Source organism: Lissotriton helveticus, chromosome 3_1, assembly GCF_964261635.1.
Source record: "Lissotriton helveticus chromosome 3_1, aLisHel1.1, whole genome shotgun sequence".
Taxonomy (NCBI): domain Eukaryota; kingdom Metazoa; phylum Chordata; class Amphibia; order Caudata; family Salamandridae; genus Lissotriton; species Lissotriton helveticus.
Window position 1 is genome coordinate 301,709,764 of NC_136061.1, and position 26,320 is coordinate 301,736,083.

The 26,320-nt window shown below is 44.6% G+C and overlaps 1 protein-coding gene across 2 annotated transcripts in view; it reads left to right on the forward strand.

Moving 5' to 3' along the window:
• The window catches only part of TRIM37 (tripartite motif containing 37), a 1,276,082-nt gene that overhangs the window by 210,948 nt on the left and 1,038,814 nt on the right, over nt 1-26,320 (forward strand). For both annotated transcript variants that reach the window (XM_078679853.1, XM_078679852.1), the window contains exon 5: nt 11,288-11,375. In XM_078679853.1, the coding sequence (XP_078535979.1) occupies nt 11,288-11,375 (88 nt within the window). The remainder of the gene's footprint in view (nt 1-11,287; nt 11,376-26,320) is intronic.

Consider the following 26,320-nt stretch of genomic DNA (forward strand, 5'->3'; position numbering starts at 1 on the left):
TAACCGCCAGCAGGAGGGTCTATTACGGATTGATCCACCCCTACCTCGGACAGTACGAGCCGATTCCTGGAGGACACCGGTGAGCCGTGGGTTCCCCATTGGAGTCAATCGGAACACTGAGACGGGTAAGCGGATCGTCGTTTGACTTAATCTTCCCTGCTTACTCGTGTGCATTTCGTATGAGGGAGCGGACATTTAGGCAGAGCGTCAGGGGGGTAACCCTTTTCACACAGTCACCGCAAGCAAAGCCTACAAACCATTGCGCATGCGCCACAGTTAGCAAGAAGCGCTGTTGAAGACCGGGATCATGTTCTCAGAAACGGAACGCCGCACGGCGGCAAAAGACATGTTCAAACAACGTGAAAGACGTGAGCGGTCCAATGAAGATGTGCCAGTAGCAGATCCACAAAAAGTGAAAATAAAAGAGATGATGGTTAAGCTGGAAAGGCTGCATGAACGCGAGACACGCAAGTGGTGGGAAGCCACAAGCCTTACCAGCTATGTGGAGGAGAAGAGAGTACCACGGGGGTTAAGGGTTCATACCGTACCATCATACGAGAACCCTGACCCCCAGCTGCTCACGGACTGGGAACTACATACAGCTGCGTACACGGAAGGGACCCTCAAGATATTAATCAAGTATGCTTGGAGCGATCGTGAGAAGGCGTTGGAGGAAATAAAAAACTTAGAAGAGAAACTTGAGGAGGAATCAGATAAAGAGTTAGTGCTTAAGCTTAAGACTGACATGAAAGTACGCCTCACCAAATACGAACAAAAAATACGTACGAGGAAACAAGAGAAGTATGAAAGAGATGAGGATGACTACCAGCAGGGACGCATTCTAACATATGCAAAGAAATATGATGCCTCGCGTCAAGCACTGCAATCTAGAACCACCTCAACACCCGAAATCCCCACGTCTGAATCCGATGTAACGGAGAACGAATCGGGGGACGAGCAACAAAACACAAGGGTGCCAGCCAAAACACGGCAGAAACTACGATTAACGGAACCAAATGACAGCCAGAAGACCCCTTTTCACCAGGAATACGATGTTATCAAGGGTACCTGGCTAAGAGGCGGCAAGACAAAACCACCGGACATGGCAGAACGATCACAGAAAACAAAAAAACAAGGCAGACAAGGAGAGGAGGCGGCGGCAAACGACGGAGGCAAGGGGAGAGGCAGAGTCAAGCCCAACAACTGGGGCAACCGGACACGAGGCAACAAGAAGTGATTCAGACAGCAGAAACCACCAGTCAAAATCTAACGGTGGTCAATCTGACTGAAAGAACTTTAACTGATACTGAAATTAATCTACTTAGCCTCGGACTGACCTTCTGCCCCAGCACTCCACTCGAGTATACCCAAACGAGAATAGACCTCTTCAGATTCACACGCAAGCTGAAGTTGCACAAATACTTCAAATTACGGCCCCACTTAAAAGAAAAGGGAGGGACGGGAATTAGAGCAACAGCAACGGATGTCCTTGTGGGAAGAGAAATTGAAGCTCTTGAAACCCTTGAGGAGCTGCGTGATGATGACCATACACAGGATCCATCTGGATCCCTGAATAGAGGACAAAGAGCTCTCGCTTTGGGTATCGAACAAGATCGCGAAGAGAGTGGATACAAACCCCCATCAACATTTATTCCACAGATGCCCTGGGATGCGATCGACGCCTTCTCAGAAGCCATGACACAAGAACTCATGCAGTACAGAAAAGTAAACCATCCTATAAAGTACAACATTACAGAGCAACAAAAAATGGCCCTACAAGACCTCATGAAGGATGAAAAAATCATCATTAAACCTTCGGATAAAGGGGGCAATGTTGTACTTCTCACCAGAGAATACTATAGATTTGAAGCACTACGCCAACTTTCTGATACCAAGTTCTACGTCAAATGTACCAACGATGTATACTTGGAAAGTATCCGGAGCTATGATAAACTGATAGGGAAATGGCATAATTGCAACATGCTGAGTAAGGATGAATTTCTCTTCCTCCGGACAACCCAACCCCTCACACCAACCTTCTACCATCTGCCAAAGCTACATAAGGACAGTCTACTTCCTCCGGGCCGTCCGATCGTCTCATCGATTGGCAGTCTCACCGAAAATATGTCCCGGTTCATAGATAAGTTCCTATTTCCCTTGGTATTAACACTGCCTTCATATGTACGGGACACCAAGGATTTTCTGAACCAAATAAGGAATGTGAACTGGGACAACGACTGCCTATTGATTGTACTTGACATCACAAGCTTATACACTGTCATTGACCATCAACAGGGCCTTGAGGCTATCCAGCACTTTCTGAACTTAAGACAATTGAGGTTCACTACCCACAACATCATGATTCTTGAGTTCATCGAATTCTGTTTGAACAATAATATATTTCTATTTGAGGATCAATTGTTTAGACAGGTGTCTGGGACAGCGATGGGTACCTGCTTCGCTCCCAGCTATGCGAACCTTTTCGTCGGCTGGTGGGAGGAGCAGGTGCCCAGGAGCTGTTTGGTGGATGGAGTGGAAGGAAAGACGGAGGGCTGGTTCAGGTACATTGACGACCTGTTTATTGTTTGGCGGGGCTCATTAGTAACAGCACAAGCCTTTATCAACAAATTGAATGAGAATGCCTATAATTTACACTTTTCAGGTACGGTAAGTCCGGCATCAGCTGAATACCTAGATCTGAAAGTGTTTTCACAAGACCAGCAGATCCACACAGCTCTACACAGAAAAACAACCGCTGGCAATTCCACTCTTTTTGCTAGCAGCAGCCACCCTCCTCAACTAATCAAGAGCATTCCGTACGGAGAGCTACTCCGGCTCCGTAGGAATTGTTCAAGATTGGAAGACTTTGATGAGGCAGCCAATGAGTGTGTGAAGAGATTTAAGGCCAGGGGGTATGGAGAGTCTCTTCTGAAAAACACCTTCAGGAAAGTAAGGGCTATTCCTAGAGACTCCCTAATCACTACTAAACCTGCCACTGAGAAAGCTGATGATGGCAAAGGAAAGTTCAGGCTTATAACCCCTTTTTCGGCTGGAGCTAATGATCTCAGATCAATGCTGCGTAAAAACTGGCATATTCTCAAAACTGATAGCACTATCAAAGACGACCTACCTACTCACCCACTGATAACTTTTAATAAAACCAGATCTTTAAGAGACTATCTGGTGACCAGCCATTTAGAGAAACCACTTCCCAAAAGTAACACCTTAAAATCTATGAGTGGTTTTTTCCCTTGTGGAAAATGTAAAGCGTGTGCTGGGAGCAAAAGAGTTCTCTCAGTGGAAAATCAAGACACGGGCAAGAAACTGTATATAAAACAGTTCATCACTTGCAGCACTCCCCTAGCAGTCTACTGTTTGGTTTGCCCCTGTGGTCTCCGCTACATAGGGAGCACTATCAATATGCTAAAGCTGCGGATTTTAGAACATCTAAGAGCTATTGATTAGGCCGACCAAGCATACCCGGTCGCCCGGCATTTCGCCGAAAAACACAACAGGGACCGCAACCAGCTCCAATACTTTGGCCTTGATACCATTAAAAATAACGCTAGAGGGGGTGATCGCTTGCGACGTCTACGCAGGCTTGAGTCGCGCTACATCATAGATCTTTCCACTAAGTGGCCAAAAGGGATGAATAGTGGGGAAGAAATGGTCTTTCATTTGGGCAAATAGCAACAATGCTGTCCCTATATCTAAATGTATTCTGTTTTCGCTGAAGTTTTGTGGATCACTGTATATATCACTGTATATATCATTGTGTGTGTATATATATTATATGTCTCTGTACAGTCACAGGGGAGGTTAATTAAGATGAATCGAGAAACTGCCTCTCCATGACACACATATATTCAACTAATGCAGAGAATCAGTTCTGTTTTATACACTTACATTGTTCGAAACAAGTGGTACCTGAATAGGTTCAAAGGGCTCTTTGATTCCTATGTTATATGTCAAATTAACATTAACTAGACCATAACTCATCACTGGCATATCTTCACGTTTTCTTTGGTACCTCACACTCTTTGCACCATGTATGATATGTTCACGCTTAATTTCTTAGTGTATATATTTCTGTACAATAGGTTGTATATAGAGTCACCTCTCTTTGCTTTAGAGGACCATTGCCGATCCACGGCTATATCAAATAGTGTACAACAAGCCACTTGAAATGTATAAGATACCTCCCATCCGTGCATATTCACCTATCCATAGGTATGAGTACGTTGAGAATACTTACTATGAGTATTTCAATAATGTGTGTATATTTTACTATTACAAGATGGCGCTTGTTGGGAGAGCTGTAGTCCTCTGTCGATGTCGATTGAGAGGTGTAACCTTTGTACTGTGTCATTAGTATTAAATGTACCGGTTATACGTGTGTAAACACACACACTGACGAAGGCCAAGTGCTGAAACGCGTCTGTGGCGAGCTTGTAGTTAAATAAACTACTGTGTGATCTAAGGTACCCCCCGAGTGCTGTCATGTCTTTCTTGGGATCTCAGGATTGTGACGAGCGCAATATATATATATCAATCGAGACAGGAACAAACTCCAGTACTTTGGCCTAGACGTCGTACCACCCAATATACGTGGTGGTGACCGCCTACGTAGACTAAGGAGACTGGAGTCTCGATATATTATAGACCTTTCAACGAAACACCCTAAAGGTCTTAATAGTGGGGAGGAGATGGCCTTCCATCTAGGGAAATAGCTTAGGAGACAGGATAAGATCATTACTCTAACATAATTCCAAGGTGATAGTTCACTTTATAATACTGTAATAAGAACTATGACTATCATTCCTTGTGGCAACATATGCAGACTACTGTATATATTAGCTCTTGAAAATTCTGATAATTTGAAAATTTGAAAAATTTGAAAAATTTCGTCTGCATGTTTGATCCATATGATATACATATAACGGTGTGAGAGACCGTTGACATTATATGAACTACAGCATTTAATCTGTCTAAGGATATCTTCATGCGAATTGAATTGAATATGAATTTGGCATGCAATTTTGTGCTATAGAGTCAGAGAATGCTTAAGAGGATTTGGATCTATTATAACATGCTTACCATGAGAGACTCTCATGCAATGGTTATTTTTCCACTGTATCTATACTGAGAGTGGTATTTGTACTTATGGAGATATATGTATATATGTATATATAAGCTAGTGTTTCATTACATTTCTTCGGAAATTGATTTTTAGAATGAAATGCGAATTGCTGCTTATCTCTAAAATGAAATGTGAATGGCAGTTCATATGTAGTTTCACATGATCTTTTGCTGCTGCACGTAACGCACCTCACTGTATATATTGTTCACTCCACTTGAAAGTTCCTTTGCATTTTGAATGTTCAATTGAAAGTTCTTTAATTTTGGCTATGGACTTTTCGATTAATTTTTTCATGAGGGGACACCAGCCGATCCACGGCTAAATGTTTTTGTCTAATTGAAGACCGAAATATACACGATATACCATGCTTAGAATTATGAGGCTGCCCATTTGTGGGCTTGAGTAACTTTGTTGCAATATTGCTTTGTGTGATGCTAAGTAGCGTCATGAGAAACCAACACTGTAAGATGGCCGCCACTATTCTGTGTATGGTGTGAGTCCCCTCTCGATGTCTATGCCACTAGATGTGTGGGAGTGAACCGCAAGTGAAATGTTTAAAATAATGTAGAGTTTCAACACAGTGCATCACACACTGACGAAGGCAGACCGCCGAAACGCGTCTGTGTGCACCCCCTCCGCTGAATAAAATCTAGCGTGTTTGATGACTCCACCCTCGAGTGCTGTGTTGTCCTTTCTGGGAGAGACAGAAGGGATTTTGAGCGTCATATATATATATATATATATATATATATATATATGTATATATATATATGTATATATATATTTGTTTTTATATATTGTGTTCTCATGATTTATCTTCACACTGTGTGTGTTATCTTGAATATTTTCTACTATGTACATTGTATATGTATATATCTATTGTCATTGGTCCGTCCGGGTGCCTCGAAGGCACGGAAAAAAGGGCGGAACTGATGTCATCACACCGACGTAGGCCTAATAAGTAGTCAGTGACGTCAGTCGGAGTCGCGCGCGATGCCGTGCTCCTATGACGTCGTCCACACCGGTGCTGGAAAAAAAAATTCAGAACGTAGCTGACGCAGGGGGATATTCACAAGGTGAGGAATTCACAGGCAGATACTGTATCCACCGGAAAAAGCGTTACCGAAGGCAAGTAACTTGTTCTTCAGGCAGGACCTGGCCTGACATTTCATACTGGACTGTTCTTATTAGAGCATGGTCAAGACTGATTTGCATATGGCTGGTTCCAATTGAGGTGGCAGGTGGGTAAAAAACAATGAACGGGGATGTGACCCGAGTGATTGCTGAGATTAATTCAAAGAGAGGAGTGGTACTTGGAATACACTCTAGATTGTTACCAAAAATGTCACTTTTTCATTTTAATCAGTCCATTGAACTACCTTCTTTCTTCACACAACCACAAATGCTTACAGAATGAGCTTTACATACTTTCGATTGTAAAAAAGAACCATTATGTATTACAATGACCATACCAAGTCGATTCGAAAAACAAAGCAACTATCTGGTGTCTTTGCCCTCTCTCATACTGGCAGTCGAAAAGATGAACTTTGGGAGATGGATTATATGATGTTTATACATGTGTTACAATAAGACAAAACCACAATTAACCACCACACCTAGAGCTCATTAAAAGTATGCAACGATGGCCATCCGGGTAATATCCCACTAGCAGACTAAATAAAGATGCTACTTAATCATCGATCTACATGTTTTCAAAACAACTATGTTTGGGCATTCATGCCCAGCAAGAAGCACAACTTGAACTAACAGTACTTAAAACATTGTTCAAACATAATCGGCTGCTGCTCGCAGGCCACCACATTGATGGAATGGGTCCTGCTTTTAATGTGTACACGGCATGTGACCTAAACCAGCACACAAGGCAAATGAAACATGTTACTTATCTCTTATACTTACATTTTATGTTTCTTATTCCAGTTAAACCTTTAACTGCTGGGGTTATTCCCCCGCTGTGCTGGGGGGTGGGGGGAAGGTGCGCACAGCGCCCCGGTGCTCATGACGAGCTCAGCTCGTCATGATCCACAGTGCTCGTGTGCTCATGACGAGCTGAGCTTGTCACGGCCACACCAGTTTCCTTAGAACGCTCAGCACAGCAGGGGAATTATCCCTGCGTGTGAGCGTTCTAACGGCCATGACGAGATGAGCTCGTCATCAGCACACGAGCACCGTGGCTGATGACGAGCTGAGCTCGTCATCAGCTTGGGAGGGGTTAAGCAGACACTATAATGCTTTGCAGATACATTGTAACACATACCCATATAAGGAAAAAAAACAAATCTGAGTTGAAATCGGAGTGCCAGTGCATTGAGGGTTTCCGGGAAGGGATCATGACTCACCTCTGAATCTAGACTCCTTTTTCAGAGAAAAACAACTTGTATTGTCCAAGCCCAACACTATATGGAAGAAGTGTGTGCTCCATTTGATCTACAGCATTACAATCTGCAAAATGATTGTTACAAGTAAGTAAAGTTTGCTACCTCCGTATGGCAACCTGTGATGCCCCCCCCCCTAACAAGATAGATTTTTCTTGTTGTTAAAAACTTTGTTTTTAACCTCTTGGGTGCGCAGGATGGAATGGTTCCATCCTGCGCCACGGTGCTCCTGTGCAGAGGATGGAACCATTCAGTCCTCTGCACACAACCACCAAATCCCTCTACTGTTAACATCAAAGGGATTTTCTTTTTTGTTTTTGAGCCTCGGGAGCTGGGGAAGAATTGCCCCAACCTCCAGAGGTGTTTTGTTTTTATTGTAATTACGATCGGCTTGCATGGTGCTCTGACATCATTACATTGAAAGTGAAATGACCCGATCGTCTAATTTCCCTTTCACTGCTTTGTTGCTTGTGGGGCTATCTCAGGCTCCCGAGCACCGAGACACACGGGAGAGCGATCATTGGAAAGGAAAGGATCTCCCCATTCAATTGGTACCCTTCCCTAGTGGATACCTGCTTGGGGATCGCCAAAGGAGGGTGATCACCAAGCTTTTGCTCCCCATTAAGTTTTTGTAATGCCCCCACCCAGAAATAGGAACAGTCTTGGGGGGGCAGATGGGGGCAATAGCGTTCCACAATAAAAATGATACCTCACTGTGTGGGTGCCCAAAGCAGAGTCAGATTAAAAACGTATAAAATTAAAAACTGAGGGGGATCCAAAGCGTGTCCATAAGGGCAGGTTTTTAAAATACTATTTAGGCTAACTCTGCTGTGGACACCCACACAAGAGAGGTATAATTTTTATCAGGAGATTGAGGGGAACACTGGGTGATAGGAAATTTGTGCCAGTGCAGTCATCCTTCAACTTTCCCACACAGACATGTGAGGAAAATGTGACGTTTTAGCTAAATTTGAGGTTTGCCGTGGTTTCTGGGTAAGAAAATGCTGGGTGGTCCACATAAGCCACACCGCCAGCCAAGTGCCAGTCCATGCACACCACCAGCTAAGCGCCATCCATTGCACACCGCCAGCCAAGCCCCAGTCCACACCGAACATTAATCCATACACACTTCCAGCCAAGTGCAAGTCCACATACAACACCAACAAAATGCCAGTACACGCACAGCAAGCCACATGCCAGTACATGCAGACAGTCAGCCGAACTCTTCCTTCCTTCATTGTGCTTTTCTGCCCCCCTTCGAGCAGATGATCCACCCCCAAGAGGGGCAGAAATGGTTAAAATACTTGCCAAAAAAAGGGGAGTGGCCTTGGACGATGGTGCTGCTCCCTGACATACTCATAAGGCTATCCCTGGTACCTAGTGGGCTTTCTGCCGCCACCCAGGTGTACAGATTGGATGTAATAGCCACCATCTGCCCCCATTTTTCGGGGTGTGTGAGGGCCTCGGCATGCCCATTATGGGCAGCCAGACCCCTACACAAGGTAAAAAAAACAGTCCCTTGTGTCTAGTGGTCTTTCTGCCCCCGTCCCCCCATGGGTTGCCCTGTCCCTTTTGTGTTTGGAGGGGGGTGCAGGTATTGGCATGCCCATTTGCGGCAGCTCCAGGCTCCTCCGCAATAAATAAAAATCCCTGCTTCATAGTGGGCTTTCTGCTCCCCTGGGGGGCAGGTCAAGCATAATAACCTCCATCTGCCCTCCCAGGGGGGGCAGAAAGACTGTTATTATTAGGGTCTGGGGGTGGCAGCATTGGCAAGCCCTTTGTGGGCAGCCCCCACCCCTACATAATCAAAGAAATAATACCTAGTGGCTTTTGTGCTTTCTGCACCCCACCCCCTATGCACCGTCACCGTAGCCCTAACGTTTTTAGTGTGTCTAGTGTACAGGGAACAAGTGTGCTCATTCACTGGTGCCCCTTAAAGAGTGCCCTCATCTCCTTAACTAACCCAGAGCATGTGCCCGGCACTTGCCTGTTCCCACGACCCTCCTGGGCCGTGGTGATGGGAGACCCAGCCTCCTCGCTGTTGCGGAGAACAATGGTCCCGTGGGCAATGCTCCTTGAGCGGTCGCACTCTCTTCCGTCTTCCACCTGACTGGTAGGTAGGTCCCACGTTGTACCTCCTCTGCTAACAAAGCCGACGTCTTCCCCCTCGTGGTTCGCGTTCCTCGTTCTCCGCTCTTCTTCTTCTTGGGGTCGCGTGGCGTCCTCTCCTTCCAAACTCCAGTCCGACGCACCTGACGCTTCTTTCGCCCGCCTCCAGTCCTTTTTCAACGGCCCCGTCCGCCCGGCTTTGCGCATCAGCTAGACTGCTGACTGCACTTCCGGGTTTCTCGGCGGCGGCCAGGTTGGGTTGGTCGTGGCCGTCTGATGGTCGCAAACCATCACACCTGGGTACCTTTAGAATCGTCAGGATCTTGGAAGTAAAGGACACACATTTGGTGTGGGTACCTTATGTGGACAAAAAGGTACAGGGGCCTAAGCAAGAACCACCCCAAATAACCAAAAAAAATGCTTCTCACAGGGAGGAGGGGAAGGGCCAGCAGCAAAGGGGTTAAAATAAAGGTGACTAAAATTTATTTTTTTAAGAGGGATCTAAAAGTGTTTTTTGCATCCAACTTGAACTCAGAAATTATACTAACATGCATCCTTGATGGAAAATTATAAGTACAGGTAATAAACTGGTAGTTGCTCCCTGGAAAGATGTGGACCTGGCTTCATGCCAGCTCTTCTAGTACAAAAAACACTTTGTGCCTCATTTCGATGTGGGTCAGAAAACCTCTGACCGACATGGAATGTTCACACTCCGACCGCCCAATTACAATGTTAGCAGTCTGAGTGTAAACCGGCCGGGGAAAACAACTCGGTCCCAGTTGGAAACCGCTCATAATCCCTTAAGGAAGGCGTTTCCGCCATCGGGCTTATGTTGTCCGTTTCTGACCGCCTTCCCATGTCGTCCTTTCCGACATGGAAAAGCTGTCGGAAAGAGACTTTGGGGGGCCCATACCGTTCTCACATGGACCTCTGTTTGTGGCCTAAGGGGGTGCCCACCTTCACATCCCTGCACCGAGTGGCAGGCACCATAAGGTGACTGCCACACGGTACATGGTTGTACAAAAACTTCCACTGTACAATGAAAGCTTGTGCTGCGGGCGGTTTCGGACCACTGCACAAGCTCCCATTGTAAAATTAAAGTTTGCGACCGCACCATATGCTAATTGCGGTGTCTGGATCGCCGTCCGGTTCCGCATCTGCGGTGATGTTGGTCGGAGGTAACTCCAACCGACGTCGTAATAAGGCCCCTATTGCACCTAATATTTCCTGTGCAAGATTCAGTTTTTGCTAAAAATATATATTTTTCTATTCATTTTATTAATTTTGCATATAAATATAGATTTTCCAGCATCCTGCTCAAGTTCTAGATTGTCTTCTTCCCTGCTCTCTTAATATTCTATTAATTTTGATTTTCTTATAATAGTCAGCCTTGTGTTTATGATATCCTGGCTCATTGGCTGAAACATAAGCATTATGTAAAATAAATACACAATTCCCAGCCCCTTTTAAAATATTTATGTGAGAGCATTCTGAGGTCTCTAAAAACCATTTAAGGCGTAATTAAATGTTTTTTCATGCTTTTCAGATTGCCTTTGTTCCATTATTAATGGGGCATCTTAATTTGTATGCCTTGTTATAGATATGACCAATTACAGAGGCTTTCATCTCTTCCTTTTTTTGCTAGGTGTGAAAACCATCACGAAAAGCTAAGTGTGTTTTGTTGGACATGTAAGAAGTGCATCTGCCACCAGTGTGCTCTATGGGGAGGAATGGTGAGTTGGAAAGAAAACCTGTTAGAGACATCTGGTTGGAGAGATAGTTTGGTTGATCATGTTAATTGAATATGTATTTCTGTAGGGATGCTAATGCAAGGTGCTGGTTAGTGATGTTAATGGTATACTTGTGTGCATTAATGTCTGCAACAACTTTCTTCATATTTTTCCTTTTTAATTGTTTTTTTGATCCTGAAAAAAACATGTATATCTGTGTGTCTTTTGCCCTTTCTCCTAGCAGATGCACTTTCTGAAACTCTGCACTCCATCATCACTGCTGTTTATGAATTGCTTCACATTTTGTGCCTTACATCTGAAAGCCATTCTGCAAATTTTGTTAGCTTATTGTGCTGTCAATGGAATCCATAAACAGCCAACCAGATGGCGAGTGTTCAACTTTAGTTTATCTGAGTTTAATACAGGTTTGAACTATGGAGGCACATTACCTTGTGTGCAACATAGGCATCCAGAAATCCCAATTCTTACCGCTTATGCAGGAAAGCATTTTTTGTAAAGATGCAAGTGTATGGGAGCAGTGATTACACAACGATATGCTTTTAACAGTCTCACACTAATCCCTTTGAACAGTTTTCTTCTTGGAATTCATCATAGGCTCAATACAGGGTATCCAATAGTCCAAAGATGAGCATAGTTGTGTTTTTACAACAAAAGCCCAGAACAATATTTAGTTTTAATCTCCACAGTACATTTTGCTTTTGTAACTAAGGAACTTTCTTTTTTTAAATAACCAACTGTCAAATCCAGTTGAGGATTTATCCATCTCCTGCACAGAATCTGTAAAGAGAATTGTGATGCTAAGAACTTTGAGTTCCAAAACAAAAGACAGAAATGTTGTAAGTCCTTGAGACTATAGCAGTATGTTTTGTGATGGTATGTCTCAGATAGTTTCATTGTTGGATTTTGTCCTGGACATAATAGCATTTTTTAATTTTCAAAATTAATCCTTCAAGGTATTAGTCCGTTAGATGTTCGTGTAGTAACATCTACCTGAACAGTGTCTAGTTTCTTGAAAAGTACAGTGATAAATATTCTTTTAACTGTTCGCATCTACCCTTAAGATGTTAGAATGTTGGGAGGAGCAATTATTCAGGCATTCCACTCATCACTTTTATTTGTATTACTTGGGAAAGTGCGATATGACACAAACTGATAGCAGCAGAAAACTGTGAGCCTCTTACCTTTTTCTGAGACACTGCCTATAATATGAGTTGAAAAAGGTCTCACTGCAGAGGTTTTAACAGATAAGTTATTTTAGTAAATAGTTTTATGAACAAAATTACGCATTTTGAATGACTGTTGCTTGTTTAGTGTACTTGAACTGAATACCTTTAGGTTCATTGCTTTTGCAAACTCCTGAAACTATAATTGGTGCTTTGGCCTTGAATATTTAACATGCCCAATGGACACGTTGTTTCTGTATCAATAATACCTTTGAACAAATGTATAGTTCATTTATGATGGCATTCAGCATGTGGCCACTGGCTAAATTTTTCTAGTGCAACACTTTCTTGGAAATTAGTTACTTATTGGTATGTGGGGTTTTAAAATTAGCTTGTGCTCTCTGTCGGTTAGACTCATTTGTGAAACCATTTCTTTTGCTAAAGCACAATTGCCTTACCACTGTTCCTACACTGGACAGCAGCAGAGTTGTCTGTTTTGTACAGTTTTGACCATTTTCTTCTTTGTTGCCTTCTTATTTGATAGTTTTCTTGCTGCATCAGAGTTGACGGTGTAGGAAGCTGTCTGTTTATATAGTGTCCTATGCTCTGTAAAGAGTCCAGGTATGCCCCCTGAGGGGACAGGGGTTTGCTCCAGCATTCTCAAGGTGCTCTGTCTAGGGTAGTGTGGTCGAGCAGCCTTAGGCTTATTAGAGCAGAATGTTAGACATTTGTTGCACACACTGAATCAATAAATGATGCACATGCTTAAAAGGACATCTACACCAATTTGGAAAAATAATCGGTATATATATATATATATTGAACCCAAGAACTTAGTTATCAGTTTGTACTTTTCGTAATAGCCTTTTTATAGTTTTAGCACAGTTAATCAACAGTGTGTTTTTTAAGTGTAATGCTTTCCTATAGGAGAAAGAACATGCACTGCATGTAAGGCGTTTCTGTGTGAGCCTTTTGGTGGTGAAGCGAAAGAGGGACCAGGACTAAAGTTCCACAGGCAAATTGGTTGTATCTGCCCTGGTGAGTGAGGGTCCAGAAGTGCTGGACAGGTTGGTTGCCTTGTTCGCTACGCGGTCAAAAGGAAGAGGGGGCCACCTAGAGATAGGCTGAAAGGGGGGACTTGGGGTCAAGTCCGGGAGCTCCCAATTGGGTCGTGAGGGTCCTTGGAGAATGGGGGAGCAGTCAGTTTCTTCAGGCCTTGGCCGGGTGGCTCGGGTGCAGAGTGTTTGTCGTCGGTCATGTATCAATGCGCTCATGGGTGTTGGTCAGGGCCAGAAAAGAGGAAGAAAACAGGACAGCTGTGCCACTCTCGGTACTGGCCTCTGCTGTGCCGATGTCCCTAGGCGGCTGTTCATCTGTTATTTCGTTGGATTCAGGACTGGGTCGCGGCAAGGGTCCTCTACCCATGTATTGGTGCAGAAGGGCTTGTGAAGGTACATGCATCTTCAGGCTTGGCAGGAAGATGGAGCTGACTTCCTTGAGTGCGCTGACCTTCTCCTGGGATGCTACCACTTAGTGGACACGGTGGACAGGAGCTTCTTTAAACCGGACTTCGTGGTCGTTGCAGGGCTTCATGCCAAAAGTCCACAGCAGTCTTCAGTTCTTCCAGGGTCGGCTGTTCAGTGTTTTCGTCTTCATTTCAGTTAGGAGAAACTGAATTTATTCGTTCAGGTAGCCCCCTAAATACTAAATTCCGGGGCACTAGGGGAGTGGAAAGTATTAGGCAATGGGCTACCTACTCTTTGGGTCACTACGCCTCTTATATGACCACTTTCTTAAATTCTGCCATCACCAAGATGGCGGTATTCTCTCGAGTGGGGCACATCAGGCAACTCACCGTAGGGGTATGACTGTCCTGGATGTGCTCCACGCCTACTTCGCAAACTAATTACCTGCCTGTTCTGGTGCCTAATGGGCATCAGGGCAGAGGGTGGCATTTCCAAGGTCTTGGGTGATGCCGGGATCGAATATCAAAAGGAAGCATGGCTTTGAAGCCTCCATCCTTGATATGCTGATTGCTAGCTATCCTGTTTGGAAGAGGTATTAAACATCTCCTGCCAGAGTAGGCATTGTTCCTGACCTCTAAGAGTGGGCTTTCACCTCCTTAGGGTCAGATCCTAGGGGGGGGGGGTCAGAAACGTGTTTGTAGTGGCAGGCTGGACTGGACCGGTCAGCCAGTACACTTATAGGGGTGAGCCTTTAATGTACCTTCTGGGTGCATGTTTTAATAACTCGATCACTGGAATCATTGTGGGTTTATTGATATGAGATGTGATACCAAACATCTTTGCTTTCAGTGAAGCCATCCTGTAGCTGGGGGACTCATAATCACCAGTGCACATACTCAAGATGGCTTCCCTGTTCACTGGTAATGTCCAGGAATCGACTTGGACATAACAGGCTAACATCTGTTCATGCAGATGTGTTTTCGCATGTAATATATTGCACCCTGCCTTAGGGCTGTTAGGCCTGCTTTAGGTGTGTCTTGCATATATTGCGTGCAGTGTCTGCAGACGTGGCTCCCAGGAGGCTCCCAGGAGGTGTGCCATGACGTGCCTTCACGTTTGTCTGCACCATGTCAAGCAGTCTGCAATGGCATTTTGCATGAGTGTGGTGTGGGTACCCTTAAGGTGGCACAATACATGCTGCAGTCCTTGGGAACCCTCTTTAGCATCCATGCTCTCGGTACCAGGGGTACCATTTACTAGTGGCTTAAAGGGGTTCCAAAGATATTGCCTATTGGGGGAACAATTGTACAGTTTTAGAGAAAGAGGTCTGGCACTGGGGACCTGGATAGCAGAAATCCAGTGCACTTCTGTCAAATGTGCATAATTTACCCAGCAAAAAGTGGGGGTGACAATGTCAAAAAGAGGCACTTTTCTAAAGACAACTAAACACAACATCCAGCTTTGTTTTGCCATTAGTTTCCTTAATTGAGTTGGTATTAGAAAATCAACATGTTTTGCATCTGCAGGATAAACAATATCTGATGCTCGTTTATGGTCTGTGGTTTGGGTGTTAAGGAGTTTCCTGCATTGATAGTTTGAGGCAGTCCATTACAGAGCCTTATGCACAAGATAAATATGTTTAAGTTTATGTATGTGGTATTTCTTTGAGGCATACCTAGCCAAAAGGTAGAGTAGTGCTGAACACAGTTAAAGACGAGCATAAAATCATTGAGTGATTGGAGAGGTTGCTAATATGTGGACAGGGTGGATTGTGATGTAGTGTTATTTAAAGAGGTGCGCCTGTAACCGTTTCCTAAATTGGAGGAGCGTTGGGACAGTCCTGATGTATTATGGAGATGTTCCAGATCCCAGGAAAAGACCAGCTGCCTTGTTATTTTTGTATTACACTTTTTGTTCTGCCGGCTTGTGAGTTGATCCACAAGATAAGTGGGGTTCAGGTAATGATGGCTTTGTGAATGATGCAGTCTGTTTTGAAGATGGTTTCAGTCAGCAAGGGGTGCCAATGGAATTCCATTGGGATGGGGGTGATGGGATCAGATTTTTTCTAGTTCTGGTGCCAGTCTGGATTCTGAGTCTGTGGAGCAGGTCATAACCATTCATCCAGTGCCTTAGTATGAGGGATTTAATAATGTCTCTGAAGGTGCTTTCTGGGAGAAATGCTAGATAATGGTATTGTATTTTTTTTTTTTTAGAATAGAGCGCTGGTATCAGGTCGTCTGTGTTTTTTGGCAATGATATTCTTGAGGGTGAGAGGTTGGTATCTAGCGTGAATCCACAGGATTTAGCATTAAGTGAAAGTTGGGGTTCGAAGCAGTCAAGGTTCATGTTATTGAGCCAGGCTTGTACTGATTCCTGTTTGTTCTTTTCAAATAATAAGAGTTCTGTCTGGGTTGGGTTGAGTTTCAGGTAGATGCTGGACATTCAGGCAGTAGCGGCCGGTGTTTGCTATGAGTGGTGTGCGCGGGTGGTGGGGGGTGACTGGGGCAAAGGGGTCGCAAAGGGAGGGGGTGAAATAAAAAAAATAAAAAACGTACCTTCAGCCGGCCGCATCACACTCCTCTCCGCCTTCCTCTTCTTCAGGTGCATGCTCCCAGCCTGCCCTGCCTCCGATCCTGAAGAGCAGCTTCAGGATTGGCCTGAGCGCTTTGAAATAGCGCTCCAGGACACCCTTGGGAGTCTGTGCCTGCTTTCTCCAACCCCAGCAACACAGCTGGGATTCAAGAGAGCTTCACTGCAGTGAAGGAAATGCACACATCAGTGTTGTCAAACCCCCCTGCCCTCTCCCCTCTCAATCCCCCCGCCCCCAAGATTCCATGAAAGGAAAAATAAAACAGGTGTTTTATTTTTCCTTTCCTGACGTTTTTTAAGGGGAGGCGACACTCATTCAGGTCTCGATGTTATGCAAGCAGTGTTTAAAGTATTTGATGATTGAAACGGGAGACTTTCAAGTAGTTTTGTGTCACCGGCATATTGTGAATCATGATCTTGTTATCTTGATAGAGAACTAAGTGGCTTCCTGTACAGGTTAAACAAGATTACTGGACAGTATTGAACCCTGGCTGACAAGTGATGGGGATATTTTGTGACTCAGTTACCCATGAGTATGTGGACAAACTGGTGTTACTTGGAAAGATAGGAGGAGCATCAGGGAATAACGTTGTTGGTCAATCCCATTGAAGATTACAGGCACATAAGAAGTCCAGCAACATCAGGAGGCAGGGGTCATTTTCATCTGTGGTCGGGAGGGCACTGTGTATGAGGTGTAAGTTAGTGGTCTCTGTGCTGCAGCGTGATCTGATAGTCCTGCAGGAGACGGTTCATATTAATGTGATCTTAGAGTTAAACCTAGGCACCTTTTTCAGTGAATTTGCTGATGAATGGTAGGTGAATGACACATATTAAGTATAATCTTGTCCCTTGCTTTTAAACTATGATTGTTAATGTGGGCATCCACGACATGGTCCTCTCTTCTTAACTTAATAATAAGTCTTCACTCTGACGATTTGTAGCCACCTGGCTAACAGTGTCTTAGTGATTCTCGCATACAGTTTATTCACGTTCAAGATGGGAGCTTAACATTGATACTGCCAATGTTGTGACCACCTCTCCACCCATGCCACCCACTTATGACGAGCTGATGGAGGACCACCTCTCCTTGCTCCATCAGGAAGTGTTCGCTCTCTGTGCCAGGGGAACTATAGAGAGGATGCTGGCATCAGACATAGATTGTGGTTGCTATTCCTGCTACTTTCTTGTGTCTATAAAGTACAGAGGCCTCCGTTGTATTCTAGGCCTTTGCCTTTTCACCCGCTTCCTGAAAAAAGAGAAATTCAGGATGTTCGAGCAAGTCCTATCCATCCTGGACCAGGGAAACGAAATGGTAGCATTGGACCTGCATGATTCGTATTTCCACATCCCCGACCTGTCATCGTGCCAAAGTCACACCTGACTCCCTCTCATATCCTTGCCTCCCTTTCATCTGAGCTGTTCTGGAAATAGCGCAGGTTCAGGCCTATACTTTCGCGAATGGCGAGAGCAGGATATTCAGGCCATAATACTGATGTTTCAGGCTCTATCCAAAATTTTGCTGAGTTTGACCCTGAGGTTGTTGGGCCTCATGGTATTCTGCACCCTACTTGTGACACATATGCGGCCTCTGTAGTGGGGCTTGAATCAGTGAAATCTCTCCGACATGGGCCAGATTTCGGAGATAACTGCAAAAGATCTGCAGTGGTAGCTGACGAACCATGATTGGGTCCGTTACGTGTCTACTTTTTACGCTCTGCCTCACCCTTCTAAAGAAAAGGAGGGACTTCACCTGCTGTATCCAAAAAGCGTGTTGCGGTTCTACCTTGAAGATACTTGTGAAAAGCAGGGCTGGGGCTGTAGGTGGTTCTTCGCCTGCTCCTTCCTCTGTTAGATTTTTTTGTTGCTGCTTTTATTTACCCTTTCTATATTACCCATGTTTTAGGGCCATCTGTTGCATGGTTTAGACCCATTTGTGCATTTTATGCTTTATCTCTTCAGGCTCCTGGATCTTCACATTCCTCCTTGGTGCTCTTCAGTGGTAGCTTTTCCTTTGGAACGATTCATTGGAGAAATTGGAAGCAAATATTTTACTTAGCTTGGATAATTTTGTTCTATGTTAAGGATATTGGAGTGTTGCAATAATTGGCTCATCTGGGTCTAGGTACTTAGGCTGGGGGCAGTGGAGGGATCCCTCCTTTCTTCATTTAATAAGGTTTCTCTGGATGCCTCTTATCTTATGCATGATGGAACTCTAATTTCTTGGCCATCAGGATCCTACCATGGGCATATATGTCGCTTGTCATGCCTTTTGTGTTTGCCCTTGTCCTGTTAAGTTGTCATCCCATTAGTCTTTAGTTTCATGAATATTTGTTTGAACATCTTGCCTTTACTTCCAAATTGCACAGCTTTTTATGTTTGTGGTGTGCCATTGCGTTTTGTATCGTTTACTCTTTCTCTTCATTCCTCTCCTTACTCTTCCCCCGTGTAAAATTATCAAGAGGAATTCTCCACAGCCTGAATCCCACTTAGTCCTCACTGTCTTGCAACTGTGCCACTGCTGTGTCTCTCACCTCTTTTGTTTTTGGCGTGCCTCCAGTAAGTCACCCTTCTTTTTGCAGCACTTTCAGTTTGCTACCCTCCTCCTTAAATGTTGCAATGACTCACAAACATTATCATTGTAGAGAGACCAGTTACCAATAGGGCATCCTGAAACTGAAAGCAAAGAATAAAAAATTAGCTAGCATTCGCACCGAGAATTTTCAATTCTATTAAGGACACAGAGGCGAGGATTATGCTTCTCTTTCTATTTTATTGCCACTCACAGCAGCCAATCAAAACTTTTTTGTATGCACAAAACACTACACATCCATTGATGCTTTGGTATATGTCACTTCCTGTATGACCCTATAAGAGCAACCATAACCATTACGTGAGCCTCTTCCTTTGCTCAAACGATTTTACTCCCAAGGATAATACAAGTCCAAACAAAGTCCTCCAACATGGAAGAACAAAACTGGAACGTTAACATCTTCTTAACGAGAAGTACTGCTACTCCATCTTCTTCTCAGAACCTGGAAAGAAGGAGATACAAGAAACCCGTAATTTCTGCTTAAACAGAATAATCAATACATACGGGTGGGTAAACATTACATATATTGTAATACAACCAAGTGGGATAATCCTCGCCTCCTTGTTCTTAATAGAATTGAAAATTCCTGGCGCGAATGCTAGCTAATTTTTTATTCTATTACAGGACCGGAGGCTTCGGATTATGCTAGTTTAACGCTTATCAAATACAACTGAAGCTATATCACCCACCGGTTTAGAGTAAAACTGTTTAAAAGTTGATTCAGAAGACCAGTCAGCAGATCGCATGTTCTCTAGAAACCAGCATAAAGGTTTTGGAGGCCATAGCTCCACGCACGGAATGGGCTCCCTACTCTTAGGTATCAATACCCGCTTCTTGCATGACAGATTTTAACCATCTGGCTCTTGTAGCCACAGACACAGGTTTATAAGGTTTCTGCAGTGCTATTAACAGTTGAGCCACACCATCAGGTCATACAGATCTTGTACAGTCTTCATAAGCTTTAAGGCATTGAACTACACATAACTTTGCATTACCAGGAAAAGCATGGTATTCAACACTTCTTGACAAAGTCTTAGTTCTGGCTGTGATGTTAAAGGAAACTCCTTCTGGAGTAAATGCTCTACTAGCAAGATCCAGTGCTTTCACATTAGAGGACCGCCGACAGGCAGATAAACATAAGAGCATAGCTAACTTACACAATACTTGTTTCCCAGTCAACATGTTATGTGGCCATTTGTCAAATAAGGAAAGAACTACAGTTACATCCTACAGATAGGATAGATTAATTTGCTACCCTAATACCTTTTAATAACTTACAAATTATCGGATGCATACCTACTGGCTTGTCATCTATATGAGAATGACCAGCTGAAATGGCCGAACAAAAATTATTAACCGAGCGGTATGCTAGACCTTCCGATGCTTGTTCAAACAGAAAATTTACAACGTGGGGTAATGTAGTCCCCGCGGGATCCAGGTGCCGTTCCACGCACCAACGAACCCAGCCTTTCCAGCCGAAGAATATCGTTTCCTGATGGAGGGAGCCCTAGGCTTGGTTGATGAAATCCGCAGCTGCGTCCGAAGATCCCTACATTTGCCATTTTTTCCTGAAAGTCTCCAGGTCATCAGGGACAATTGTCCTGTTAACATCATCGGGTGCATTTCTCCATGAGGGCCTGGGGGAGTCGCAGCTCATCTCCAATAATATTGGGAACCAAGGCTGTGACTTCCACATGGGGGTCAGTAGAATCACTTCTGCCAGATGGCGAGACACCTTGGTAGTCCGCCTGGGGATCAATATGAACGGGGGAAAGGCATAATTCAGTCCCTGGGACCAGTCCTGAGAAAAAGCATCCGTCGCCCACCATTCTTCTGCTGCAGGCAGAACAATGCTAGGCGAGACTTATGCCCTTGCTATACGAAGTCGAGCAGCCACTAAGAAAACTGAAAAGAAAGACCTCGAGCCACTGTTAGCATCCACCTTTTAACCTAACATAATCTCTTTTTCTGTGGGCAAGAGATCCAACCCAGGCCTGCCAACATTCCAGAATATTTCAAGCTCGGGCCAGGTTTTAAACATATGTAAGATATTTGTTGCCACCACTCCACGTTTCGGGCAGAGGCGCCTCTCTCCCCCATCTCCTCGTCCAATATGGGCCCATTTCAAGATTCTATCGGGCGTATGGTATAACATTCAAATAGTGCGGAATTGCTGCAGTTTTATTCTAATCGAGTGTCCTGCCCCATCCAGAGTGTCTAATGCAGAAGTTAACTCTATAGAAGCAACATCTACACCTAAAGTTTGACTCCATCCTGTAGTGACAGAGCTGCAAATACTTTGTACTCATTTGTGATTTCTTAGACATGTCGTATAAGCATGTCAATAAGTCAGGGGTCTCCCTCGTATTTTTATACTTTGCGGTCTTAAACAGTCTCTAATCTGTAAATATTTATAAATTGGTTGTTGCGGAAGTTCATACAAGGTTTGTAGATTAGCAACTGTTTGTAATCCATTAAGATCATACAATTGCTCAAGCAGCTCAACTCCATAGTCTGCCCAGTGTTGGCCCGGCTATGTTGTGAAATACTGCTGGTAGCTTTGGGTTAACCCCACAGAGGGAGGTTAAGGTTAAAGTTATAGCCATTAAGAGACAGAGAGCAATAGCATAAGATTTTGTGCCATTTATGTGTTATATTCCTGATTGTCTTAAATTGAACTCTACTAAAATAGTTGGGGTCCTTAATTTTATACAAAAACACATTACTGTCTGATCCAAGTGCAAGATGGAAGCAAATGTGTGGGTTCTTAGCAAAAGACTTTGTAGGTGTCCTGAAAATGCCACCCAATAGTATAGTTTAAAATCGTCGATAGTACGAAGTTATTGTTGAAAAATGCCTGGTCAAATCTGGAATACTGTTTGTGTGGGGGAAGAGGTGTTTTCAAATAGCAATAGTTCTGTTTTATCTGCATTAAGATCTAGGGAGTTCATGGTCCTGCAGAACTTGACCGAAAGCAAGCATTCTCTAAGACTGTGCTGATCATCCTTTTCAAAGAAGTCCAGGTAGACTTAGATGCATACCATCTGCATAGGAAAAAGTTAATCTCAAACGTTCTTAGTAGCGATAGGATTAACATAGATATTTAACAGAGTAGGATTCCAAGCCGACCCCGCAGGTACTCTGCTTTTTGAATTCTGATGTAAAGGATTTCAATTAATCAGCATTTGTAAAGCTCAATACTATCACCCCTAAGAGTATCTGGTCACTGAGGGTGCCGTGTATCCATTGTAAAGCCAGGTCTTCTTTCTGTAGTGCGCCAGGGAGGGTGCTGTTCGGAGGTGGAGGTGCAGGTCATTTCAGGTCTTGGATTTGATGTAGGAGAAGTAACGGGCCCCTATGCGGCTGAGCCAGAAGTTATGGGTGTGTGCGAGGGCGAGTGAGGTGGAACGCAGCTGCCTTGACAGCAGATGGAAGATCAGTCAGTGGTTGATATAGGATGGTCCTTGGTTGTGGAGAGCTTTGTAGGCGTGTATGAGGATCTTGTACTGGCATCTCTTCTGAATGGGGAACCATTGAAGTTTGCTGAGGTATGGAGTGTTGCGGGTTTGTTTGGGGAGGTCTAGGGTGAGTCTGGCAGCAGCGTTCTGTATGGTTTGGAGTATTTTGAGGAGCTGGGTGGAGATTCCAGCATAGAGTGCGTTGCCTTAGTCGAGGCGGCTGGTGACAAGTGCCTGTGTGACGATCTTTCTGGTGTTGATTGGGATTCATCTAAAGTTTTGTTGAAGCCTGCGAAGGGTGTGGAAGCAGGAGGAGGCGACTGCGTAGACTTGTAGTTTCATGGTCAGCTGGCTCTTGAGGATGATGCAGAGGTTACGTGAATGATTGGTCGGTGTGGGTCCGAGTTCTACTGGCCACCAGCTGTGGCTCCAAACAGGTGTGTTCTTCCCAAAGATCAGATCTTGAGTTTGAGGAAGTTGTGTCTCATCCATTTGGCATCGTCTGTCATGGCACTGCAGAAGTTGGTTTTGCTGTTGGTGGGGTCCTCAGTGAGCGAGAGGATTAGTTGAGTGCGAGGATTAGTCGAGTATTGTCTACTTAGGAGCTCATGTTGAGTCCGTGGGATTTAACGACATCTGCGAGGGGGTGTTATGTGATGTTGAACTGGGTGGGGCTGAGGGATAATCCTTGTTGTACGCTGCATATGATGACCTTGGGTGCGGAGGTGTAGGGGGGCAGTTGGGTGCTCTGTGTGCATACTGTGAGAAAGGAGGCAATCCACTTGAGGGCCTTTTGCTAAATGCCAATGTTGTCTGTCGTTGAGGGTGTGGTTGGTAATGGTGTCGAACGCAGAAGAGACGTCAAAGAGGATTAGAGACACAGTTTCTCTGCGGTCAAGGAGAGTTCTGATGTAATCTGTGATAGCGATCAGCACGGTTGCAGCACTGTGGTTATAATGGATCCCTGAGTGTGAGGTGTTGAGGAGGTGGTTGTGTTCCAGGTATTCGGTAAGTTGTTGGCTGATGGCTTTCTTGAGTACCTTTGCTGTGTAGGGGAGCATGGAAATCATTGGAAGTTTTTGAAGTCGTTGGTGTTGGCAGAGGTTTTTTTTAGGAGGGGCTGACCTCTGTGTGTTACCATCTTTCCTGGAAGGTTGCTGTGGAAATGGAGATGTAGAGTATGCTGGTGAGTTTTAGGCTGATTGGGATGGTTCAGAGCTTGAAAAGATGATGGGGGCAAGGTCGATGGGTGCCTCTGAGTATATGGACAACATGATGGCTGTGGTGGTTTGAGTGGTAAGTGGAGACCAGATGGTAATCGTTCGGCTGGTGTTCGCAGGTGAGGTTGACGATGCTGAGCTAGGTGGGTTGGGGGCTTGAAGTTGTTGTAGATGGTGGTGATTTTGCTGTGGAAGTAGTCGGTGTGTTTTGCAAAATTCTTGGGAAGGGTGGATGGTGTTCTCTGTGGCTGTCTGGTTGGAGAATTCCTTGACTATTTTGAAGCACTCCTTCCTGTGGTTGGCCGCTGTATCTGTGTGGGCAGTTATGGCCGCTTTCTTGAGGTGCCGTTAGTAGTTGCTGAGGGCTGCTTTGTGAGTGGACCAGTCGGAGGGGTTCTTGGTGGTGCGCCATATCTTCTCGAGTCGGTGACAGCTGCACTTGTTGGTTCTGAGCTCTGGGGTGCACCAACTGGCTTGTTTAGAGGTTTTGTTGGCTTTTACTAGTTTCAACAGGGCAACTCTTTCGGCGCACTTGGTAATCCAGGAGGAGACGTTTTGACCTGGCCAAGGTCTGCTGCGGTTTTGGGGGATATGTTGCTAAGGGCCGGTGTCCATCGTCTCTGTTACCTTGCCCCAGTTGCGGTGGGGGATGTTGTGGTGCTTGGTGATGATGTGCTGTGTGATGATGTGCTGGGTGTTGGAGATGGTGAAGTAACCGATGGCATGTTTGGTCCAGGAGAGTTTTGTGACGTAGGTGAAGTTGATGCTGTCGTTAGAGGTGAAGAGTGCATTAGGTGTGTTTCTGGCTTTGTGTGTGGGTTCGGTGACCAGTTGGTCTATGTTGTTCAGACCCTCCAGGAGGTTCATTGAGTCAGCATTGTTGGGGTTGTCGATGTGGAAATTGAGGTATCCAAGTAGGATGTAGTGGTGAGAGTCGATGGCAGGGGGTGATGAGGTAGGAGATAGTGTTGTAGAAAGCTGAACGGGGTCCCGGGTCCTATACACGAGAGTGCCTCTTATTGTGTTCTTGGCTTCGGTCTCTAGATGGAAATTGAGGTGTTCTATGAGAGTCGTCGTTGGTGAGGGTGCATTGGATGATTTCCCTGAAGATGATGGCGATACTCATTCCATTTGTTAGTGCGGTCTTGTTGAATAATCTTATAGTCATCGGGGCTGGTGGTGGTGATGTCGGGGTTCGAATAGGAGTTGAGCCACATTTTGGTGACATAAGGCAACATCCGGGGAGAGGGTGGCGATTGTAGCCCAGAATTCTGTGGCATGTTTGCAGAAGGAGTGGGCTTTGAACAGGATGCAGTGGAGTGGTTCTGGGTTATTCGTTGTCATCTGATCGAGCAGAGTGTGGGATCAAGTACGGGCAGGAGGTCCTGTGTGGCAGACGAAGCGGCAGCAGATGAAGGGTCCTTTGGTTGATCGCGGGATGGACGTGAAGCAGCTTTTGTTGCCGTGTCCAGGGTCAGTAGCTCCTAAGCAGTGTGCCGGCGGATGGTTGGAGGGCCAGGGATCCTGGCGCTGGGCACGGTCCAGGCGTGGAAGGGCGTGCCTTTGAAGATACCTTCTGAACACAGTCCGAAAGAAAAGAGTTCATCCAATCAAGGGCACCTCTAATTGTTGAATTGTATAGACAGGGACATTGTGTTTAACACAATAGACAATTCAAGTGAGATTATAGCAAATACACTATTTTTATCTAGGATCTTACAAATATGGTCTCCTACTGAAACCAGGATGGTTTCAGGGCTATAGGAGACCAGAAATCCGGACTGAGTACCGTCCGGGATAATATCTACCTCAATTTTGTGAATTAACAAAACGTTCAGAGGTTTTATCCTAAAATGGTCATAAAGATATGGGATTATTATTAGAGGGGATCTGAGTTTTGTTTCTTTATTAGAAAAGTGACTATCACTTTTTACTTGTTCAAATAATGGCTTGACACGTGACGTCACAAGGGATGAGAATGATTTATAACACTTAGGAAGGCATAGATTTAAAGGAGATCCCAAAGAAATAATGTTAAATTTAGAGTGTACATGGTCAACAGTGACTGTAGAAAACAATAATGTATTAACAGTAACATAGTCCGACTGTTGCTCTTTGTATCTTCCTTCCTCCTCTGATAGTTATTCTCTGATGTCTGTCTGCTCCTTTATTCTCCTGCGTTCTCTGGCACGCTCCATTTAAAATAAAAATCAGCACCAATACCTACATGCCTGCCACTCTTGAACCTCTTGTAAGATCTTGTGCTTGTCTGTTGGAACATGTCTCCTAGGTTACTGCGGTTTCTGGCAAATAAAGCCATGATTGGAGGGTAAATATCATTGAAACACCTTATTAGAGACAATCACTTTATTTTCAATGGTGCTGCTCAATGGAGGATAAGTTATAATTTTCCCATGTGTTTGAATGAACTGTAGTAGGCA